We start from the raw sequence: 18,809 nt of genomic DNA, 5'->3' as shown, positions 1-18,809 counted from the left end.
AAAAAAATTGATATTTGACTATATTTTCGATTTGAGATTCTATAAACAACCACGTTAGAAACAAATCCTGGGTGGATTAGCTGTAAAGGAGGACTTGCCCTTCCCAGAGTTTCCTAAATTCAGAGATTCACGTACCCACTCCCTTGAAAAACGACACCGGATGTCCTTGTGATTCTTCTCTGTCACCGTTCATTGTCGCTGTATTTCCTTATTAATTTATCTGGGTTTGAATGCGAATCTTGTTTTTATTACATTGAATTTTATGGTTTTTTTTGTTTCTTACTCAGAAAGAATCAAATTGTTACCCTTCACGAGATGTATTAGAGCTTGATTTGTTGGACTCTTACTTGCATTGTTAGCTAGTTTGCTACCGCTGACTATAAATAGCTCTCACGGGTTTTACCACTCTCTAAGCATTTCTCTCATATATATATATATATTTTTTTTTTTGATTTCAGTATTTGTCCTTCAGTTCCAGCTTTAACTCTGGTGTTTGTCCTACTCACTCTCTTGCGGGTTTCTTTTCTCAAGAAGAGGTGGATTTTGATCATCCAAGTGTTTGTTATCTTGAAACCCCAAAAGTCTGTTCTATACCTCTGTGATTGAATTTTCACAGTTGGACAGTCTATAAATAGTGCTATTATGATTAATCTCTGATCTGATTTTACTCAAAATTGGGTATTCTCGTTCTGGCCTATTGCAAAAAATGAAGCTTTTCGAGTCTTCTAAGTTGTTATTTACCATTCTGTTTCTGGGTTTTTGTGGTCATGCTTTAGGGAAGGAGTGTACAAACATTCCCACTGAGCTATCATCACATACCTTTAGATATGAACTCCTGGAATCTCACAATGAGTCACTGAAAGAACAGATGTTTGAGCACTACCATCTAACACCAACCGATGACTCGGTTTGGTTTAATTTGCTACCAAGAAAGATGTTGAGAGAAGAAGATGAATTTGAGTGGGCAATGATGTATAAGAATATCAAGAATCAGGGCTTCAAGCCAGCAGGGAATTTCCTAAACGAAGTTTCATTGCATAGTGTTAGATTGGATCCAAGTTCGATACATTGGCAGGCACAGCAAACAAATTTGGAGTATTTGTTGATGTTGGATGTGGATAGGTTGGTTTGGAGCTTTAGGAAGACAGCAGGACTGCCAACACGAAACACACCTTATGAGGGATGGGAGAAAAAGAATTGTGAGCTTCGCGGTCATTTTGTAGGTCAGCTTTTGATTCTTGTTGATTATGAATGCTACTGTCTACTATTAACGTACTCACATGTTTGTATTGTGTTATTTTTCATAGATAATATGTTTTCTGTTTTCTGCCATGGAAAAGTTGTTTTGGTGTTTAGGCTTTCTGATATTTTTCTTCCAAATAACTGACCAAATTCCTCGTATCAATTCAGTGGTAAATAATTTACTGTTTTAATCTTGAAGGGCATTACTTGAGTGCATCAGCACAAATGTGGGCTAGCACTCATAATGATACTCTTAAAGAGAAAATGTTTGCAGTAGTCTCCGCTCTTTCTGAATGCCAGAATAAGATGGGCACTGGATACCTTTCTGCTTTTCCATCCGAGCAATTTGACCGTTTTGAAGCTATAAAACCTGTCTGGGCTCCATATTACACCATTCACAAGGTAGAGTTTAATTTTCTCTGGAGATGCAATTTGATTATTTAGAACACAGAATTAGCCTTTAACTTGTCTCCTTTGACAGATATTTGCTGGTCTATTGGATCAGCATACATTTGCTGATCATCCTCAAGCTTTAAAAATGGCAACTTGGATGGCTGAGTACTTCTACAATCGCGTTCAGAATGTTATAGCAAAGAACAGTGTGGAACAACACTATACGTCGCTCAATGAAGAAACTGGCGGCATGAATGATGTCCTTTACAGGTTATTCAGCATAACGGTAGGTAGAGTTGTAAAAAAAAAAATTAGTAATCAGCATACAGCCATTTAAGAACGCTTCTTTGGCATTGTACTCTGCAAAATTATGTTTTAAAATTCATCACATCCTGTAATTCTTGATGGAAAGCATTTATGGAGGGCATTACTACATCTTGAAATGAATGCTGTTCAATGTTCATACATTGATCAGTTTCCATTAGCAGATAATCAAATGTGGAGTAAAAGATTATTTGGATTTTTTTAACATGACGCAGTATATGCCACCCAGCATAATCATTAAGCAGGTCTTGTGCCCCCAAAGCCTGAATTGAGTTCCCGTAGTGTAGCATGTTTTGGCACATGAAGTCTCCAATTATCCTAATGTCATATATCATCTGGTTTTATTGTGTGTTAATGCTTTCAGTCAACTAGTTTCTACTGCTGGAATAGATATGGCTTTCTACTTCCATATTTTCTATATGGTTTCCAAATTCTGACTTAATTATGTGCTTCAGTTCCTTAGAATGAGGTTTTTTGTTCTGTTTCCACAGGGGGATCCGAAACATTTACTGTTGGCGCACCTTTTCGATAAACCGTGCTTTCTTGGAGTGCTTGCAGTACAGGTAATTGGAATTAGCACTGTTATTTATTGGCTTCATGTTGCTGCTAAGTTCTACTGATTTGATATCTTTAGAGAGAATAAAAATAATTTTTATTGTTTAATACCATTTCATCTTTTCCTTTTATACCGAAAAACCAAGTACTTTATACAATCAATTTAGTATCATTCCCTCGTTTCTCCTTTTGGTCTCTCTCTCTTCTTCTGCTCTGATTTTTCTCCCTTGATGGGCATGGAATCTTACTGCATGGATATGGATGATAGAAACTCGTATGGATGCATTCAGATACTGCTATTTGTTTTGCTTGCAGGCTGATGACATAGCTCATTTCCACTCCAATACACATATCCCAATTGTGATAGGAACGCAAAGGCGTTATGAAGTCACTGGCGATCCACTTTATATGGTAAATTTTTCTTAATGAACCCTGGAAAATCTATTGCATGCACTTTTTTCTGAGCCCACAAGTATATCGCAGTAGTCGATGAGCTTGAAACACATTTTAAGTGGTCACTTAAACTTAAAAGTCAAGATAGTTTTGTTTTTGATGCACTGGATTAATTGTTTTGTAAAACATGAAAACAGAATCCATGGCATCAGATTCATTAAGTGTAACTTACTCTTTGTATGGGTTGGTTGCATGAAATATGGTTTATAAGGATCTCTGCTTGATTCTTTAATAATTAAGTTAGTATCTCCCCTTTAAATTTTGTGATGCTAGGAAGTGGGGAAATTCTTCATGGACATCGTGAACTCCTCTCACAGCTTCGCTACGGGAGGGACGTCAATCAGCGAGTTCTGGTACTGATATTGACATTTACCTTTTTCATTTTCCTCGTGAGTAAGCTTTTCCTTCTGCCTAAAATTCCCCTGCGGTTGCGATGTTGATTTGGAACAAGTAGTTTGAAGCTTTACATGTACTACTTTTGCCTGATTATCGAATTTCAATATCATTTTTTCTGTTCATGCATTTTCTAATTCCATTGCTGCAAACCTATGAGAAGGCGGGAACCAAAGCGATTGGCAAGCTTTCTACAGTCAGAGAATGAAGAATCATGCACGACTTATAACATGCTGAAGGTATGGCAATTGTTTTTCGAGTTTTTTGGGTAATGATGCAGGTTTGCACCACAGTCCTCTCAAAATGCATCTTGGCTGCATAATCTTTCACTGCTCTTTTCGTTTTCTATTCAGTACTTCACAATTAAGATAGGGATTTAAATAGATGTTATCAAAGGGAATATTTACAGGAAACGTAATATTCTACGTAATATTCTCTCCTAATTTCAACAGAGAACTGGTGTGCTACTAGTAGTTAATAATTCAGCTTTCTTAGAGGTTTACTTTTTGCTGCATGATGTAGCCATTTCCACTCAGATTGTAGTTCATATTAGATTAGCATAGAGCTGCTCTGATTATCATCATTTTTATTTGACATATTAGGTGTCTCGCCACCTTTTTAGATGGTCCAAACAAATGGAATATGCAGATTATTATGAGCGTGCTCTGACCAACGGAGTTCTAGGAATACAAAGAGGGACAGAGCCTGGAGTTATGATTTACATGCTTCCAATGGCTCCTGGAGGTTCCAAGGACAAAAGCTACCATCGATGGGGAACCCCGTTTGATTCTTTTTGGTGCTGCTATGGTACAGGTATGCACTAGATGCCCACTTCAATGTTTTTTGACTCTCTAAATATGAATCCTTCGAATGTCAACATTTTGTTAATTCCTGAAATCTGATAGTTTCTCTTGTATAATGTTCTTTTGAGCAAGTATTTAACCTTCTTTTCCAATTTTGACTAAAATAAATCCTCTGATTTTTCAGTCTTTAGCAATGGATTTTACTCATCTTTAGTTGAGCTAGCCATCTAATGGCTCTATTATTTGTGTTTTGCAGGAATTGAATCATTCTCAAAGTTGGGGGATTCCATATATTTTGAAGAGGAAGGAGAAACTCCAGGCCTTTACATCATCCAGTATATTTCGAGCTCAGTTGATTGGACCTCTGGAAAGATTGTGCTTAATCAGAAAGTTGATCCTGTTGTTTCCTGGGATCCTTACCTTCGGGTAACATTTACAGTTTCCGCAAACGAGGTATTTTTCCTAAGTTACTTGTTCTAGCAGCCTTATAAGACTTAATATTCATGCTTTGGTTATGGTAATTGAGAGAATTTTTAGTGTTCGTTCTCATGAAGGGTCGAATATTTACAAATTTTGATTAGAGGAGAGTCTAACCATCATAATTCATAAATTATCTGTATATGCAGGGGGCTCTCCAATCATCAACATTGAATCTCAGAATACCAATTTGGTCACACTCAGATGGTGCGAAGGCAACAGTAAATGCTGACATTTTGGAACTTCCAGCACCAGGTGTGTTCTACATATGCTTTTTTTTTTTTCTTCCTGTCGAATTGATTCTACTTTTGCTGTAATTTTGTTTTTCCCTTCAATTCTCATCTCGAGCCTCTTGTCAGCGTGATTTGTGTCCCTACATATTCAGATTGCTAAGTAACCAGTTGGAATTGCTAGTTTGTTAAAATTTGGTTGTTGAACTCTGGAGCAAGCCTTGAAGAGTTTTCTGGTTCTTCATTCCCGACGCAGGTAACTTCCTGACAGTCACTAGAAAATGGAGCACGGACGACAAACTAACTCTTCAGCTTCCCATTAATTTGAGAACAGAAGCTATTAAAGGTACCTCTTGTTCTTATCTAGTAATTTCACTTTTTTTATATCACACGGATAGCTGTGGCTGTGTACCTTCCCACAGAAGTTTGAACTTTTTTCAAATGATATTCAGATGACCGTGATCAGTATGCTTCACTTAAAGCAATACTCTATGGCCCTTATCTCCTTGCGGGTCATAGCCACGGTGACTGGGATATCAAAACTGGTTCAGCTACCTCTCTTTCTGACTTGTTAACTCCCGTCCCTGCCGATTACAACAACAATTTGTTTTCTTTCTCCCAAGACTCTGGAAAATCAACTTTTGTCTTAACAAACTCAAACCAAACCATTACGATGGAAACATCTCCTAAAGCTGGCACAGATTCTTCCATACATGCCACTTTCAGAGTCATTGTAAAGGACTCAACTGCCTCGCCAGTTTCAACAAACGAAGTTGCCATTGGAAAATCTGTCATGCTAGAACCTATAGATTTTCCGGGATTCCTCGTATTCTCGCAAGGGAAAGATGAGAACCTTGTGGTTGCAATTGCAGACTCGGATAGTAGCAAGGGCTCTTCTGTTTACCGGTTGGTTGAAGGCTTGGATGGAAACGAGGGAGCTGTATCCTTGGAATCAGAAAGCAATAAAGGATGCTTTGTATATAGTGCTGAGAGTTATAACTCGGGCGCAAGCTTGAAGCTTCACTGCCAATCAACGTCATCGAAGGCCGAATTTAGTCACGAAGCAGCCAGCTTTAAAATGAGTAAAGGCTTGAGTGAGTATCACAGTATCAGCTTTGTGGCAAAAGGTGGAGAGAGAAACTTTCTCCTGGAGCCATTACTGTCTTTGAGGGATGAATCTTATACTGTGTATTTCAACATTCAGCCATAGTTAGGGTTAGAGTTAGATTGGAGGCACAGAGGAGAGGTGTATGTTGATAGAAAATAAATAATTTCCTTGCATTTTTCGTCCATGGTAACTATGTAAGATAATAATTAGTATTTCTCAATAAATTTGAGAGCAGGAAAATATGGCTCAATTCCTGGAAGGAAGAGGCTTCAATGTTTCTGTCTCCTTCAAGTGATTTCATTGGATTAAAATCAGCATACAAATTAAGTAATTTATGGTTCTTTGTAGTTTGTACTCTCTCTCTCTGTGTCTCCCTCTCTATTCGGAAGTTATTTTTCTTTCTTTCTGTTCAGCCTGGAAACTGCCACAGAAAAGTTGTCTTGATGACTAAACCTTAAATGGTTCGAGTCTTGGAGACCTGCTGATATCTCAGGATCGTACTTTCTGCCTTCGTAGTTGGGCTAGGCCTGTTTATTCATTCGGCCCTAAAACCCAAATAAATATGGGTATCTTGATTTCTGGGCAGGAGCTGAAGCTCTCTTTGAGGGGTAACTTTAGTCACACCCTTAAGTTTACTAAAAACACCGCAAATTAAGATGATCATCCCTTATAAAAATCAGTTGACAGGTGTCTTTAGTAAATGTAGGGGTGTGACTACAGTTTACCCTCTCTGAGCTCATCTTGTTTAAGGTAATATGGGCCAAGCCCAAAAAAGTAAGGTATCGGATGTGGACCATGTTTGGTCCAGGAACAACAGCAACCCAATATGTAGCCCATTAAGGCATTCATTAGACATGTAATATTAAATATTAATCCTCAGAAACTTAAAGCACTGGGTGTCAACTTTTTCTATAATCCCAGCTCCTACGAAAATACTCATGACTCAACTCATGCAGTATTGCAATGCATTTCACTGAGTTGGTCGTTCATTAATTAAACAAGTTAATATTTTCACCCTTTTCTTGTAGTTAGTACTTCTTTAAATGCAGAGGTATAGAAAGACTCATTAATCTCTTCACTGAATCTTCACGTGCACTGGCCCCACATATTTATCAAGTCTAGCATTCAAATCCAAAACAATCTACGAAAGTATGTGTACAGAAGACTACAGAGTGAATAAGGAGAATAATAATAATAAGACAATTGGACCTTCCTTCATTGTAGTGCATAATACATTAAATTTCGATCTTCCGTTACCGAGTAACTAAACACAACATTCTGATCAACTTAATAACACAAACATATTTCTTATAAAAAAAACAATAATAATACGAACATATATATTCACTAAATATATCGGTCGCCAAAGAAGAAGAAATAACTCTCTATATTTCCGCCGAAACATATTAATGCCGACATGGGAGAAGCGGCTTCCCACAAAGACAATCATTGAAAGCAAACGAAGACGCTTCAAGGTGATTGAACGGCGACCCCAACGGAATCGCTCCACACAAATGGTTGTGACTCAAATCTAAGTGCCCTATAAACGACGCCTTCGAGAACGATTCGGGGATCGGACCCTTCAAATTGTTATGCGATAAGTCCAGAACCGTAAAATAAGATCTCGGACCGAAAACGTCCGGTAATATTCCCTCTAGTGAGTTTGAGCTCAAATTCAGGTTACTAATACCCGAATTTAACAAAGTAGCCGGGATTGGCCCGGTTAATTTGTTAAAATCAAGATTCAGGGTCGCCAGAACAGCCATTTTACCTAAAGAAGCAGGGATTTGGCCCGATATTTGGTTCATTGAGAGATCTAAATCGGCGAGACGATAAATGGTTGTTATGGAAGGCGGTATCCGTCCACTGATTTGGTTACGGCTCAACAAAGCCCGGCTCAGCATCCCGAGCCGGCCGAAATTCTGGGGCAACAATCCGGTAAGCCGGTTGTTACGCACATCGAGGTGCATCAAGCTTGATAAGTTCGTCAACGACAACGGGATTCCACCGGCGATGAGGTTGTCGGCAAGGTTGAGTACGGTGAGCCGGTGGAGACGGCCAATATCGGCTGGGATATAGCCAGAGATGCTGTTCCCGACGACGTCGAGAACACGGAGGAATGGCAACTTCGAAAAGCATCTCGGGAGCTCACCGGAGATTCCCTTCCAGTCGGCGATGATGAGGCTAGAGAGACGAGTGAGCCTGCAAATTGAGGGGGAGATGTACCCGGTCATGTAACCGGTGCGTTTAGCGCGTTGGAATATCGGGTCCTCCGACTCTCCCCGGAGGCTAATATCTGCTACCCGTTTTGATTCCGGGTCGCAAGTGACGCCGTACCAGTTGTGGCAACAGTCGGTGCCCTTCCATGAATTGAAGATGCCGAGGTAAGGCTCGTGGAGGGCGTTCTTGAAGGCCAAAAGAGCTGCCCGATCTGACGGCGGGCAGGAGTTAACGGCGGAAGCAACAGAGAGTATTATAAGAGAAATGTAGAAGAGAGTAGTCATGTTAGGTGTGCTCTGTATGTTCGTCGAGGAGTTGTTCTATTCTGCTTAGTTCAGCATGGGCATGGGGATGAGGATTAGACTACGTGGTCATTTATAGATGGGATCAGGATTTTGGAATTTGGACGATTTTGACCCTGATATCGGCTTCTATGAATTTTCATTTGGATTCTTGCTACGTCAGCGATGTCAACTGTCAGATCAAAGGTTCAAATTCACTATCTTATCCCATTCATGTGCGATGTCTTGAGAGGTTTTAAATATTTATATAGAAGATTGGTATAGTAAAATGTCGTTCTCGTTCATTAAAATTCTTATATGGATGTCCCAATTCAATGTATGAGTTTGGCAATGTAAACCTTAAGCGATATTATATTAATATTATTAGTCATCTAATATAACAGTAATTTAGATACCCCAAACATACCTCACGGCACCGCATCACAGTTTTAAAAGTGATACGCCAAACAGTTTTTTACGTTCCAACTCACCTCACAACACCACAGTTTTATAACTCACAACACCACACCGCACCTCACGGCACTCCCAAACAGCCCCATACAATCAACGGTATGGTTCTCTCTGAATTCAAGTCCGAGTTTTATCTTTTATTAAGAAGAGCTTCAAGAGTGGGGATGTGAGAGCCAATTTCAACAACTTAATGTATTATCCTCTAGGATCTAATATCATATGACCCAATTTTTCAACGAGTATTCAATATGCGAACTCAAGACTTTCTAATTTCTTTTGAATCTCATTTTTTGAAGTAAGGCATCCATCATAATATTTGAAATCGTCCAACAGTCGGTTTAAAACTTAAACAAAACCTAAAATTACAAATAAATTTGCAAGCAATAATTTAATTTTTTTATTGAAATCTAGTATATAATTATAGTGTTTTTATAAAATTATAAAGATATGGCCAAGAATGTAGGATAGAGAGGAGATGATATATATATCAATAATTGAGGTTAAAACAGAACCACATATATGTAGAGGTAGTCAAGCAAGCCCATGTGTTCATGACCACGCGTCATGTTCGAGCCCACAAGTCTTTCGGACAAAGTTGGGTCATGCTTACTAAATCCATGTAATGAAAACGGTACAAAAAAACCATGCAAATGTAAAAGGAGTTCATGCAGAAAATTGAACTTACATTTTTGTGCAGATGGCTAAATTAAGGAAACTTGGAAGATGTCTTTTATTCAATATAGGGCCATAAGAAGTCGGTATATAAACTATTACTTTGGGATTGTACACTAGGACCTGAATCTTTGTCTCCCCATTTGGGGGTCAGTGATTTGGTCCTTTTAGGAACAAGTCTACTATACTTAAATGCAATAAAAGTGACATTAGTTTTACCGCAGTCTCTCTCTCTGCAGTGTAACGACCAGTGTGGAGTCCACATATTTTTTGAATTTGATGAACTCGACATTTGTGATGACTACTACAGTGATTGCAGATGTCCTCATCCTTTTGGATCATCCAACCCACTGTAGATATTGGGTCAATCAATGTAGGCCTTCGGTATTTTTCTCCACCTTATCAGAATATCAAACAAATTAGAAGGTGCAGATGCTCTGCATTTGGTTTCTACGTTTGTGTTTCCTTAATTGATAATACCTTCATTTGCACTTAATGTTATTAATCTAATTCTTAATGTTGTTCATTAAGTAAAGGAAGTTTCGAACAACCCGATAAGACCAGTGGTTACAAGTTACAACCTTATTCTTCTCTGGATTTCTTGGGACTAGAGAAATTATTCGATTTTGATTGAAATCTGACAGCTGTCTGGCGTATATATTACAAAAATATTGGCTACTAGTTTAAAAAATTATCGCAGTCCAACAAAAACAGCTAAAATTAAAAACTGATTTTATTATGTAAGTTATATTTAGATTTAGGCATTTAGCACAAGATCCGACAATTAGCTGACATAAAAAGGTTTTTATTTATTTATTGAACTGCAGTCATGCCTATCATTCTGGTGTATGATCAGTGTAGATGCCCGCATAGTATTTCTCATAATCAGTGATTTTTCGAACGGAATGTGGTAATACCAAGCTCAAGAATTTTTTTCTTTTGATAATTAAGATATATTATACAAGTTTACCCTTTGAAGATCCGATATGAACCTAAACTCAAGCAATCAAATTTGCACGCAAATAAATTTTCACCCGAAGTTGAGCCAAAGTAACAAGAGTATTACTCATAGTGAGAATCGAATTTAGAACCTCTCTAAGTCCATACAATTTTGCTCCATAGAAAATTCACCAGCTAGGTTATCACTAAGTACTTTCCAAGCTCAAGAATTCTAGGCTTCAAGTTATGATTAGTGATTTGACTTTAATTTTTTTAAAAAAAAACAACCTAATTCTCATAGCGATTAAGGTCAATCAGAGTTGACAATTTGTGATTAACATATATGTTTATGTAGCCAACCTGGAACATGAAGCTACATTTTAAAGTTCCATTTATTGTAGTGGCAATTATAAGACCACCTTGAGAGCCCACCACACCTACCAGTACCGTCCCCTCACCCTCTCACGGTCCACTCATATGCTTCTGCCGAGCTGTCCTTAACACATTAATGGTCACTCCCCGTAGAGTGCCATCTTCACTGGTGCCATCGATATCCAAAGAAGATAATGGATGGAGGTCTTAGATTCCACAAACTTTAGAGGACCACATGTCTTGTATTATGAACTACCGAAATTTCATATTACCATAATGAAACTAGTTACTATGTGTGCTTTTTTGCCTAGCCCGACCTGAGTCTAGACTAAGTGAGTTGTTCTAGATTACAAAAAAAAAAAAAAAAAAACTACTTGCAAATCATACAAATCGTGTGAAATACTTTTATAGGTTGTATCTGGTGGAGTCAATGTATAACAGGGGTTCCAGAGTTGACCATAGTTCCATGTTCAATGTTGAGTCAGAACCCAGAGATTTGGGAACGGATCACATGCAATGCGCAAGACATGGAGCATAACATGCAGAGACAATTGTATCGTTGATCATCTAAAGCAACCGCATACGTGTCAATGTGGTGCGAATTTGATTTGCTTGTGAGAGAGAGAGAGAGAGAGAGGAAGCAAGACCTTGATGAGAGACCAGCTGCAGAAATTCATGTCAGAGAGGGAGGTACAGACACAGATTTGCCTACCAAATTGAGAAAATTATGGAGGATTTTCATGAGGGTGTGTTTTAGAAACGGCCTCGGCTCTAAAATATTATTGCTTGCCGACCAAATAATGCAGTTTCTGATTTTTTATAGTGCATTTCAATCTAACAAATTCACATCTTCAACTACTTGGTCTGTGGTGGAAAAATTACACAATCTGCTGCTTTCCATCCGAGCTTAGACAACATTATATGAAAAAACTAGGGCATCCAATCAACGCATTATCACAAATTTTATAGTTCATTTAGGCATGTAAAAACTAGAACCTAACTTCAAAATTTTAAATATAATTTTTTTTAAAAAAATATATTTCTTTCCAGCTTTTCGACCCTGTTGAACTCGTTTGGAAGTGGGTTTTATTCATCCAACAATGGGCCAAAAACTCGGCATATAGAGTAAGAGGGGTGGTGCAACATAGGCTGCAAAGGTTCTCATGGACTGGAGAGTCTGATTCTTAAGGAAATACTAAATTGCAGCTCTCTCAGAGTCATCGGCTCATAGGTACACATGAACACAAAATGGTATGCTGTTCTTTCCTAATTCATATGCAAATTAAACCAACCTCTTTCTGTTTTAAAGGCTAAAACAAGATTAGCAACCCAATATGAGAAAGAGAACAAAAGATCATCGCTGTAAACTTCTAGAACCTCGAATACAAGTAAAACGATGATAGGCGTTTACCTGTTGATTCTTTGGGTGAAGATCCCAAATTCTGACAACTGCGCAATGGACATTCTTGTACCTAGTATGGTAGAACCTGCGACTTGTTAGGTACTTCTCCCATGGTCATGTAGCAGTTTCAGGTCTACAAATTTTTTACAAAAGTAGTTGAAAGTCAAGCTAACGAGGTGGTCGATTCCCATGCAAATTTGTTGGAGGCACATTCTGAAACTGAGCTGAAGTGACATTATGAAATATCATCGGCATCATATTGTGAAATTGGGCTGGCATCACATTAGGCGACTGTACAGGCCTCATTTCAGAGGTTTCCTGCCAAAAGAAATGAGGATATTAAGATTACAAGAAATGCATGTCAATTTTCACAAAATTACAAACAAAAGTAGAAGGCAGTACATTTAAACATTAATACTACATTATGGATTGAAGTGGGGATGAAAAATATAGGTGCCAGTGATGCAGTTGATATGAGCTTCATTCACAAAGACTCGTCTATCAATTTAGGTTCACATCAAACCAGGATAAGAGAAGATATACTAGAAAGAGAAAGAGAAGAGGTGGGCCAAAAACAAAGGAGTGGTAAAAAGACATGGAAAGAAAATATAGGGGAGAGCCTAGTTTTAGATTGGAATCTACATGGAAGATTCAAACGAATTTATATTCATAAATCTAGGATAAAAGGAAAGTTGTCTCCAACTAAAATTGTATTAAGATGAGAATATCACAAACCATTTGGTGAAAGCCATCTTGAGCCACAGTACCTACAGTTCCTAGCAGAGATTCCTGTTAAGTACATGAGGCAAACAGAACCAAATGAAAACAACGACAATGCCACATGATAAATGAAGATTGTAGCCCAACCAGTTCCCCAAAGAAGAGAGAGAGAGAGAGAGAAGCAACGTGTCTGACCTCTTCTCTTCTAGTCGCATCATTTTCATTGCCTTCCTTCTGCTGACCCTCAGCTCGCTTTGTAGCTTTATTTTTACTGGACCATTTAGGATCAGGTATTAATGTGTTGCTAAATTGGTTTTCTTCCTCGACAATAGAAATGGCATGAAGCTCTGATGTGGTTGGTCTGGACTCACTCTCAAGAGAGTTATTCACACTTGCACAATGCCTCAAAGCTTCCTTTATTGCACAAACTGCCATATGGTAACTGTCTTGAGACAGTGAGCCCTCTTCACCCAATATTATGGCTCGTCGACATAAATCATTATAACGATGGACCTTAGATTGCACCTCATCCAATCTTTCACCAATGGCATGTCTGCTCATAGCAGCATTAGTCCATCGTTGCAATACATATTTAGATGGGATGCTGAAAACTCCAGACATTTGGAGAACAACAATAGCATGCCTGCAAAGATAACCTTTATATTCAAAAAGACGGCATGAACAATAAATGTCAGACTTTGATTCATTCCATTCCACCATATAATCCTGATTGTTTTCAAAGTCCTTCACACTATAAGTTGTGGATATCTCGTCCTCAATTTCTTTCTTAAGATGACAAGCAGATGCTCCCAAAACTTCAACTTGAAATTTCCTGAAAATTTCATGTGTATATACAAGTGACATTTGTTTCTCAAAAGGTGATGGGGATTTCAGCTCGGGTGTTTCATGCCAAGCATCGAAATCTGCTTTGGCTTCCTCTTCATATCTATCTTCAAGAATTACCTGGTATTGTTCTATGAACTCTCTCAACGACGTTCCCCCATGCACATATTTGTCAAACCCGGACGTCAAACTTTCAGAGCGTGATGTTGTAGACAATCCAGCAAAAGATACATCTCTCATGAAAGTAGGAACCCAACATCTACGGTCTTCATACAATGAGTGAATCCATTCTACCTCTCTAAGATGAAATTTGTCAAGCAATTTCCACCACCTCTTTTCAAATTGTTCCTCTGTCCATGACTTAAATATACATTTGTTAAATTTTACCATGAAGCTATCATGCCATAGACTCAAGTACTCGAGTTGCCTAGGGATCATTTCCAATATGTGCCACAAGCAGAAACAATGTCGAGTCTCCGGAAAGACTGCTGCAACAGCTCTTTTAATGGCATTGTTTTGATCAGTGAGTATAACCCGCGGAGCTCGTTCCCCCATTGCAATAAACCATGTTTGTATCAACCAAACGAACGTATAAACAGTTTCATCAGCAATTAAAGCACAACCAATCAATGTCGGTTGAATATGATGATTCACTCCAATAAAGAGAACTAACGGGATTTTATACTTGTTTGTGAAATATGTAGTGTCAAAACAAACTACATCACCGAAGTTGTTGTAATCCTCCATGCCTTTTGCATCAACCCAGAACAAGTTTCTCAATTGGTGCTCTTCATTAAAGTCAACTGCATAGAAAAATTTTGGATTCTCTTCCTGCATATGCATAAAAAGTTCAAGCAATACTTGAGCATCTCCAGTATCCAAAAGCAATTTGCGACCCCTATCATGCTGATTCCTCATATAGCCCTCCAAACATTCTACATTTTGATATGCACCGAATAATTTAGAAACTGCACCTAAATTCTTCCGTCTTCGCATTCGAACATCATTCTTCCGTGGATCGGGGTTCCTGTGGCTTCGAAAGAAGTGCACCTGTGCAGGTAAGAGCTCATGATTATGCTCCTTGATGAAACTATATATATTCCATTTCCCATTGGGCTTCCGCTTCACATGCATGCTAGCTTTACAGCCAATCTTTGGCGAAGGGCGTGGATTAATTGCATCATCAGACTGTTGCTTACTTCCATATCTTATGCACGAGAACTTTGCATCAATAAATTCCTTTGATGCCCTGGACCGACGGCTGCTCAATTTGGCAGTACCAAACCCCACAGACTTGGCATATTCTTTATAATACGAATAAGCATCTTCATGTGAATCAAATTCCATATCATCACGAGGCTCCATAATAGTGTTACCCACGACGGAATTAGAATCCATTGTCGTCGCCAGACTCTTCACCTCTACTTTGTGTGCACCATGTAGTTGTACAGAATTCTCTTAGGCGAAATCAGGCAAGCAAAATTAGGCAGCTTTCCATAATGTTCAAATATATTCTTCAAGGTTTATCCCCGTGAAAATGGTATAAGTAATTATCTCATCAGTATTCACTGCCAAGGCACCTAAATGAGGAAGCACCATTGATTAAAATCAACATGAATAAGCATACAGATTATAATCATATGCAATAACCAGCACTGAAATTACATTCACCATAAAGGAAAAAAGCAATGACAACGCAGTTAAAAGGAACCAAAAATCCCTACAAGGATGTCTCATTTTTGCATAAGCAAAGAATGATTAAGGGATAAATGTTGTGGAGATATTATATGCAGGGAGACACTTCAGCAACCGGAAATCAAGAAAATAATTCGAAAAACAATCAAAATCCAGAAGAAAAGTTGGGTTAGGAATGGGGGAGAAATTTAATAATTTCATTTCAGATGACTCTCAAATACTTGGCCCAGAATTTCAAAAAAGATGTTTCAAATTTTAGATTCCATGTTAGATTCCACACTACGTATTTTGTGAAAAATATCAAAAGAAAGTCCTCCATAATTAAATTCCTTCATGCCGATTGGTTATTACCACTAGTCTTTTGTTTTTCCACTCCATCAAGATAATTTCGGGTTCTATTCAAGCTAGTCCAAGAATTGTTCAATTCTATCTACATCTAACTTTCCCATTCAAAATTAAGTATTGGTCCTACACTTTTCATTCTTGATTTTTCTAATTTGCCATAAAATCATCTAACAAACAGATTTTTCAAGCTACCTACATATGCAATGCTACATACAAAGATAGGCCCAAATTCAAACCGAAAACAAAATTATTCACAAACGTTGCGTAATCATGTTACTACAGCGGAGCTTAGAAACCTAACAATTCATAAGAAGATCAAAAGAACAGCTCAGGACCAAGCTGGCCTGAAACATTCTGCAGCAATCAATACAGCAACCACAATACCCCAAAACACAAAACAATTAGAGCAATTCGATCGAAATAATTAACCCTAAAGAATTACTCCAGAATAGCAAGCCTTACAATGCGCGCAAAGTTATATTGAGATCCCCAAACTTAGAGCAGAGAAGGAAAAACCGAAAACGTGTACCGAAGATTGGGAGAGAATGAAAATCGATACCTCAGATTCTTGTTCGCGATTGCCTCGAGTTCATTTGTAATGAAGCAAGAAAAACGACAGCCAAAATATCTATCTGAATTCCGATCGCACGGAACGACGTCGGATAAAGGAGGTCAAGGTTCGTGGTGATGGGCTCACAGTCTCACAGGCCACAGCACTAGCAGAGTAGCAATGCTTCAAAAGTCAAAACTGAAATGGTAGAAACAGCGTTTCGGGCTTCCTCGTTATTGATTTTAGGCTCTTGAGTCTTGACACCGTCACCACTCACCATTAGTCTACAAGCCCATAAGGCTTTTTTATGTATGGCCCATCAAGGCTTTCTTTTTCTTTTTTTTGGGTTTACTACCCTATTGAGTCTTGAGGTCTTCAATCAAAATTTTGGTATTCAGTTCTTATAAGAGCAAAAAAGTTGAGTAGAAAAAACTAAAAAGCAATCTCCTTTTTTTCCTCACATTGGAAGTTAAAAAATTTGGCTACCCAAAGAGGAAATTATTCGAACAGTTGGCGAACACATTTTGTGGGAGAATATTTCTCTCTGTGGCTTATCCATCTAAACCTCTACACATCTATAGCTATCTACATATATATGTGTGTGTATATATATTGTGGGGATCTTTCTTTCTTTACCATGAAGCTCAGTGCAATGATGCAAGAAGTTATCTTCCTCGAACACTTTACACATGTTGGTGTCTTATGGAAAAAAGCTTTCAATGCTAGTTTCACTTTGTGAGCATTCAATCAAAAACATTTTCCTTCGTGGGTTTCTTATTGTCTTTTTGGACTTATTGTACGACTTTCTAGTCATTGGACACATACATCATTGCCTAGTCGCCTGAAGTTGGTAACAATTCATATATGGATAGTTTCACGACTTCTCATCATTTCGGATTTTAGTTAATTATGGAAATCAAAATTACATAATATACTGGTTTTGGCATTTTGTCAGGCTATCCGTATTGTTTGGCGAAGATTGAACTACCCTAAGTTTGGTATTGTACATGAAATCAGTTGTACAGGTTCAATTAGAGTGAAATGTAAGGATATTGTTAATATTTTATCACACATTGGATTGACATATAAACAAATGTCAAGTCCCTCTCACATAACAAATGTATTTTTTAGATCTAAGAACCAATAACGACAGTTCAAAAATAATAAAATCGTGTGAACCTTTGACTAAAAATTGATAGTATTTATTCGTAATGTTTGGACAGAATTTTCTATAATTTGCTCAGGTAGCTGAGCTAATTTATTTTTGCTGGTGTGTTTGTACCCTATGAAGTTGAAGAAGTCATGTACAAAAACATTAATTATTAAATGTAAAGTCAATATTAATAGCTGGCGCATGCAGAGTCTCGTGGTCGAGTTATAATTTGACAAATTGTTTTAAGCCTTAAAAAAATTGAATTTAATTTAAAAATCCCTGAAAACAATATCTCTAAAAATCAATATACGTAGTGCAAGAGTGGGGCTCTCCACGGGGCGTTAGGGTGTGGGATGTGTTGGCATGAGTTGAAAAGAAATTATGGGCATTGACTTGATTGGAGGAGATAATGCAGAAAAAATATTTTATAATGCAATTAGCCTTCTGTAAACACGTAGTTCCTAATGTAGTTTATTTGACTATAATGCATTTAGCTTCCTGTAATCACGTATTTCCTACCTACCATAGAAAATGTACACATACCAAAAATAGTTTATTTGACTTTCACTTGTATTGATCTATATATAGGTATGTAAATCATTAAATTGAATTAATGAATGAAAAGAAAAGATCTCCTCCCATCTTCCTCCCATCTTCTCTGTTTACATGGTATCAGAGGTAGTATGTTAAGAGAACCTTGCTTCGAAACCTACTGTTAGTGACTCTACATATAACAAGTGGATGATGGAGGATGCTACTGTAAAAGGCTGGCTTATTGGCTCTATGGAGGCCGATATAATGAATCTTTTTATTCGTTTACCCACTGCGAATGATGTTTGGGATGCTGTGTCTCAAACATATTTTGAGGGTGCTGATAAATCTATTTTGTATGATCTGTCTCGAAAAGCTATGACAACTAAGCAGGCAGGGCGACCTGTGGCTGCATACTATTCCGATCTTAAGGTTATTTGGCAGGAGCTTGATCATCGTCGTCCAATTACCTTTACTCAGCCAGATGTGATTAAGACTCGAATGGCTGAAATTGATGAAGATCGAGTCTATTCTTTTTTGGCTGGGCTTGATGATATATATGATTCTGTTCGGGGAGATATTCTTCGTACTAATCCTCTACCTGGACCTGATAATGCTTTCTCAACTGTGAGACGTG

At 38.0% G+C, this 18,809-nt stretch overlaps 3 protein-coding genes across 4 annotated transcripts; 1 reads left to right on the top strand and 2 right to left on the bottom strand.

The window, feature by feature from the left end:
- Nucleotides 1-448: 448 nt before the first annotated feature.
- LOC119979994 lies at nt 449-6,263 on the top strand. The gene is made up of 12 exons (XM_038822631.1): nt 449-1,223; nt 1,442-1,644; nt 1,724-1,921; nt 2,451-2,522; nt 2,830-2,925; nt 3,241-3,320; nt 3,524-3,599; nt 3,963-4,173; nt 4,420-4,616; nt 4,790-4,895; nt 5,127-5,216; nt 5,323-6,263. The coding sequence occupies exons 1-12, from the start codon at nt 707-709 to the stop codon at nt 6,078-6,080; spliced, it is 2,604 nt and encodes an 867-aa protein (XP_038678559.1). The 5' UTR covers nt 449-706; the 3' UTR covers nt 6,081-6,263.
- A 910-nt stretch (nt 6,264-7,173) lies between these two features.
- On the bottom strand, nt 7,174-8,585 carry LOC120016542 (DNA damage-repair/toleration protein DRT100-like). The gene has a single exon (XM_038869366.1). It carries the CDS (start codon nt 8,480-8,482, stop codon nt 7,385-7,387), a length of 1,098 nt encoding a protein of 365 aa, XP_038725294.1. The 5' UTR covers nt 8,483-8,585; the 3' UTR covers nt 7,174-7,384.
- Nucleotides 8,586-12,173: 3,588 nt separating this feature from the next.
- Nucleotides 12,174-16,663, bottom strand: LOC120016997 (protein FAR1-RELATED SEQUENCE 4). 2 transcript variants are annotated; one of them, XM_038870027.1, is made up of 4 exons: nt 16,498-16,660; nt 13,251-15,478; nt 13,071-13,124; nt 12,174-12,653 (listed from the first exon to the last, which is right to left on the bottom strand). In XM_038870027.1, the coding sequence occupies exons 2-4, from the start codon at nt 15,294-15,296 to the stop codon at nt 12,504-12,506; spliced, it is 2,250 nt and encodes a 749-aa protein (XP_038725955.1). In that variant the 5' UTR covers nt 15,297-15,478; nt 16,498-16,660; the 3' UTR covers nt 12,174-12,503. The 2 variants fall into 2 exon arrangements, with proteins under 2 accessions (XP_038725955.1, XP_038725956.1); XM_038870028.1 differs by lacking the exon at nt 13,071-13,124 and having other exon boundaries at nt 16,498-16,663.
- Between the last annotated feature and the right edge of the window lie 2,146 nt (nt 16,664-18,809).

The sequence above is a fragment of the Tripterygium wilfordii genome, chromosome 15, assembly GCF_013401445.1.
Source record: "Tripterygium wilfordii isolate XIE 37 chromosome 15, ASM1340144v1, whole genome shotgun sequence".
NCBI lineage: Eukaryota > Viridiplantae > Streptophyta > Magnoliopsida > Celastrales > Celastraceae > Tripterygium > Tripterygium wilfordii.
The sequence above is the reverse complement of the archived record's forward strand: the minus strand, read 5'-3'. Positions and strand labels throughout refer to the sequence as shown.

Bases quoted from the DNA above. Each gene is read 5' to 3' on its own strand.
- LOC120016997 (XM_038870027.1), bottom strand. From the start codon at position 15,296: ATGGATTCTAATTCCGTCGTGGGTAACACTATTATGGAGCCTCGTGAT. The intron at 13,125-13,250 runs GTCAGACACGTT...TGTACTTAACAG, and splicing joins ATGCGACTAGAAGAGAAGAG to GAATCTCTGCTAGGAACTGT. The intron at 12,654-13,070 runs GTTTGTGATATT...TTCTTTTGGCAG, and splicing joins AAGATGGCTTTCACCAAATG to GAAACCTCTGAAATGAGGCC.
- LOC119979994 (XM_038822631.1), top strand. From the start codon at position 707: ATGAAGCTTTTCGAGTCTTCTAAGTTGTTATTTACCATTCTGTTTCTG. The intron at 1,922-2,450 runs GTAGGTAGAGTT...CTGTTTCCACAG, and splicing joins ACAGGTTATTCAGCATAACG to GGGGATCCGAAACATTTACT. The intron at 4,617-4,789 runs GTATTTTTCCTA...CTGTATATGCAG, and splicing joins TTACAGTTTCCGCAAACGAG to GGGGCTCTCCAATCATCAAC.
- LOC120016542 (XM_038869366.1), bottom strand. From the start codon at position 8,482: ATGACTACTCTCTTCTACATTTCTCTTATAATACTCTCTGTTGCTTCC.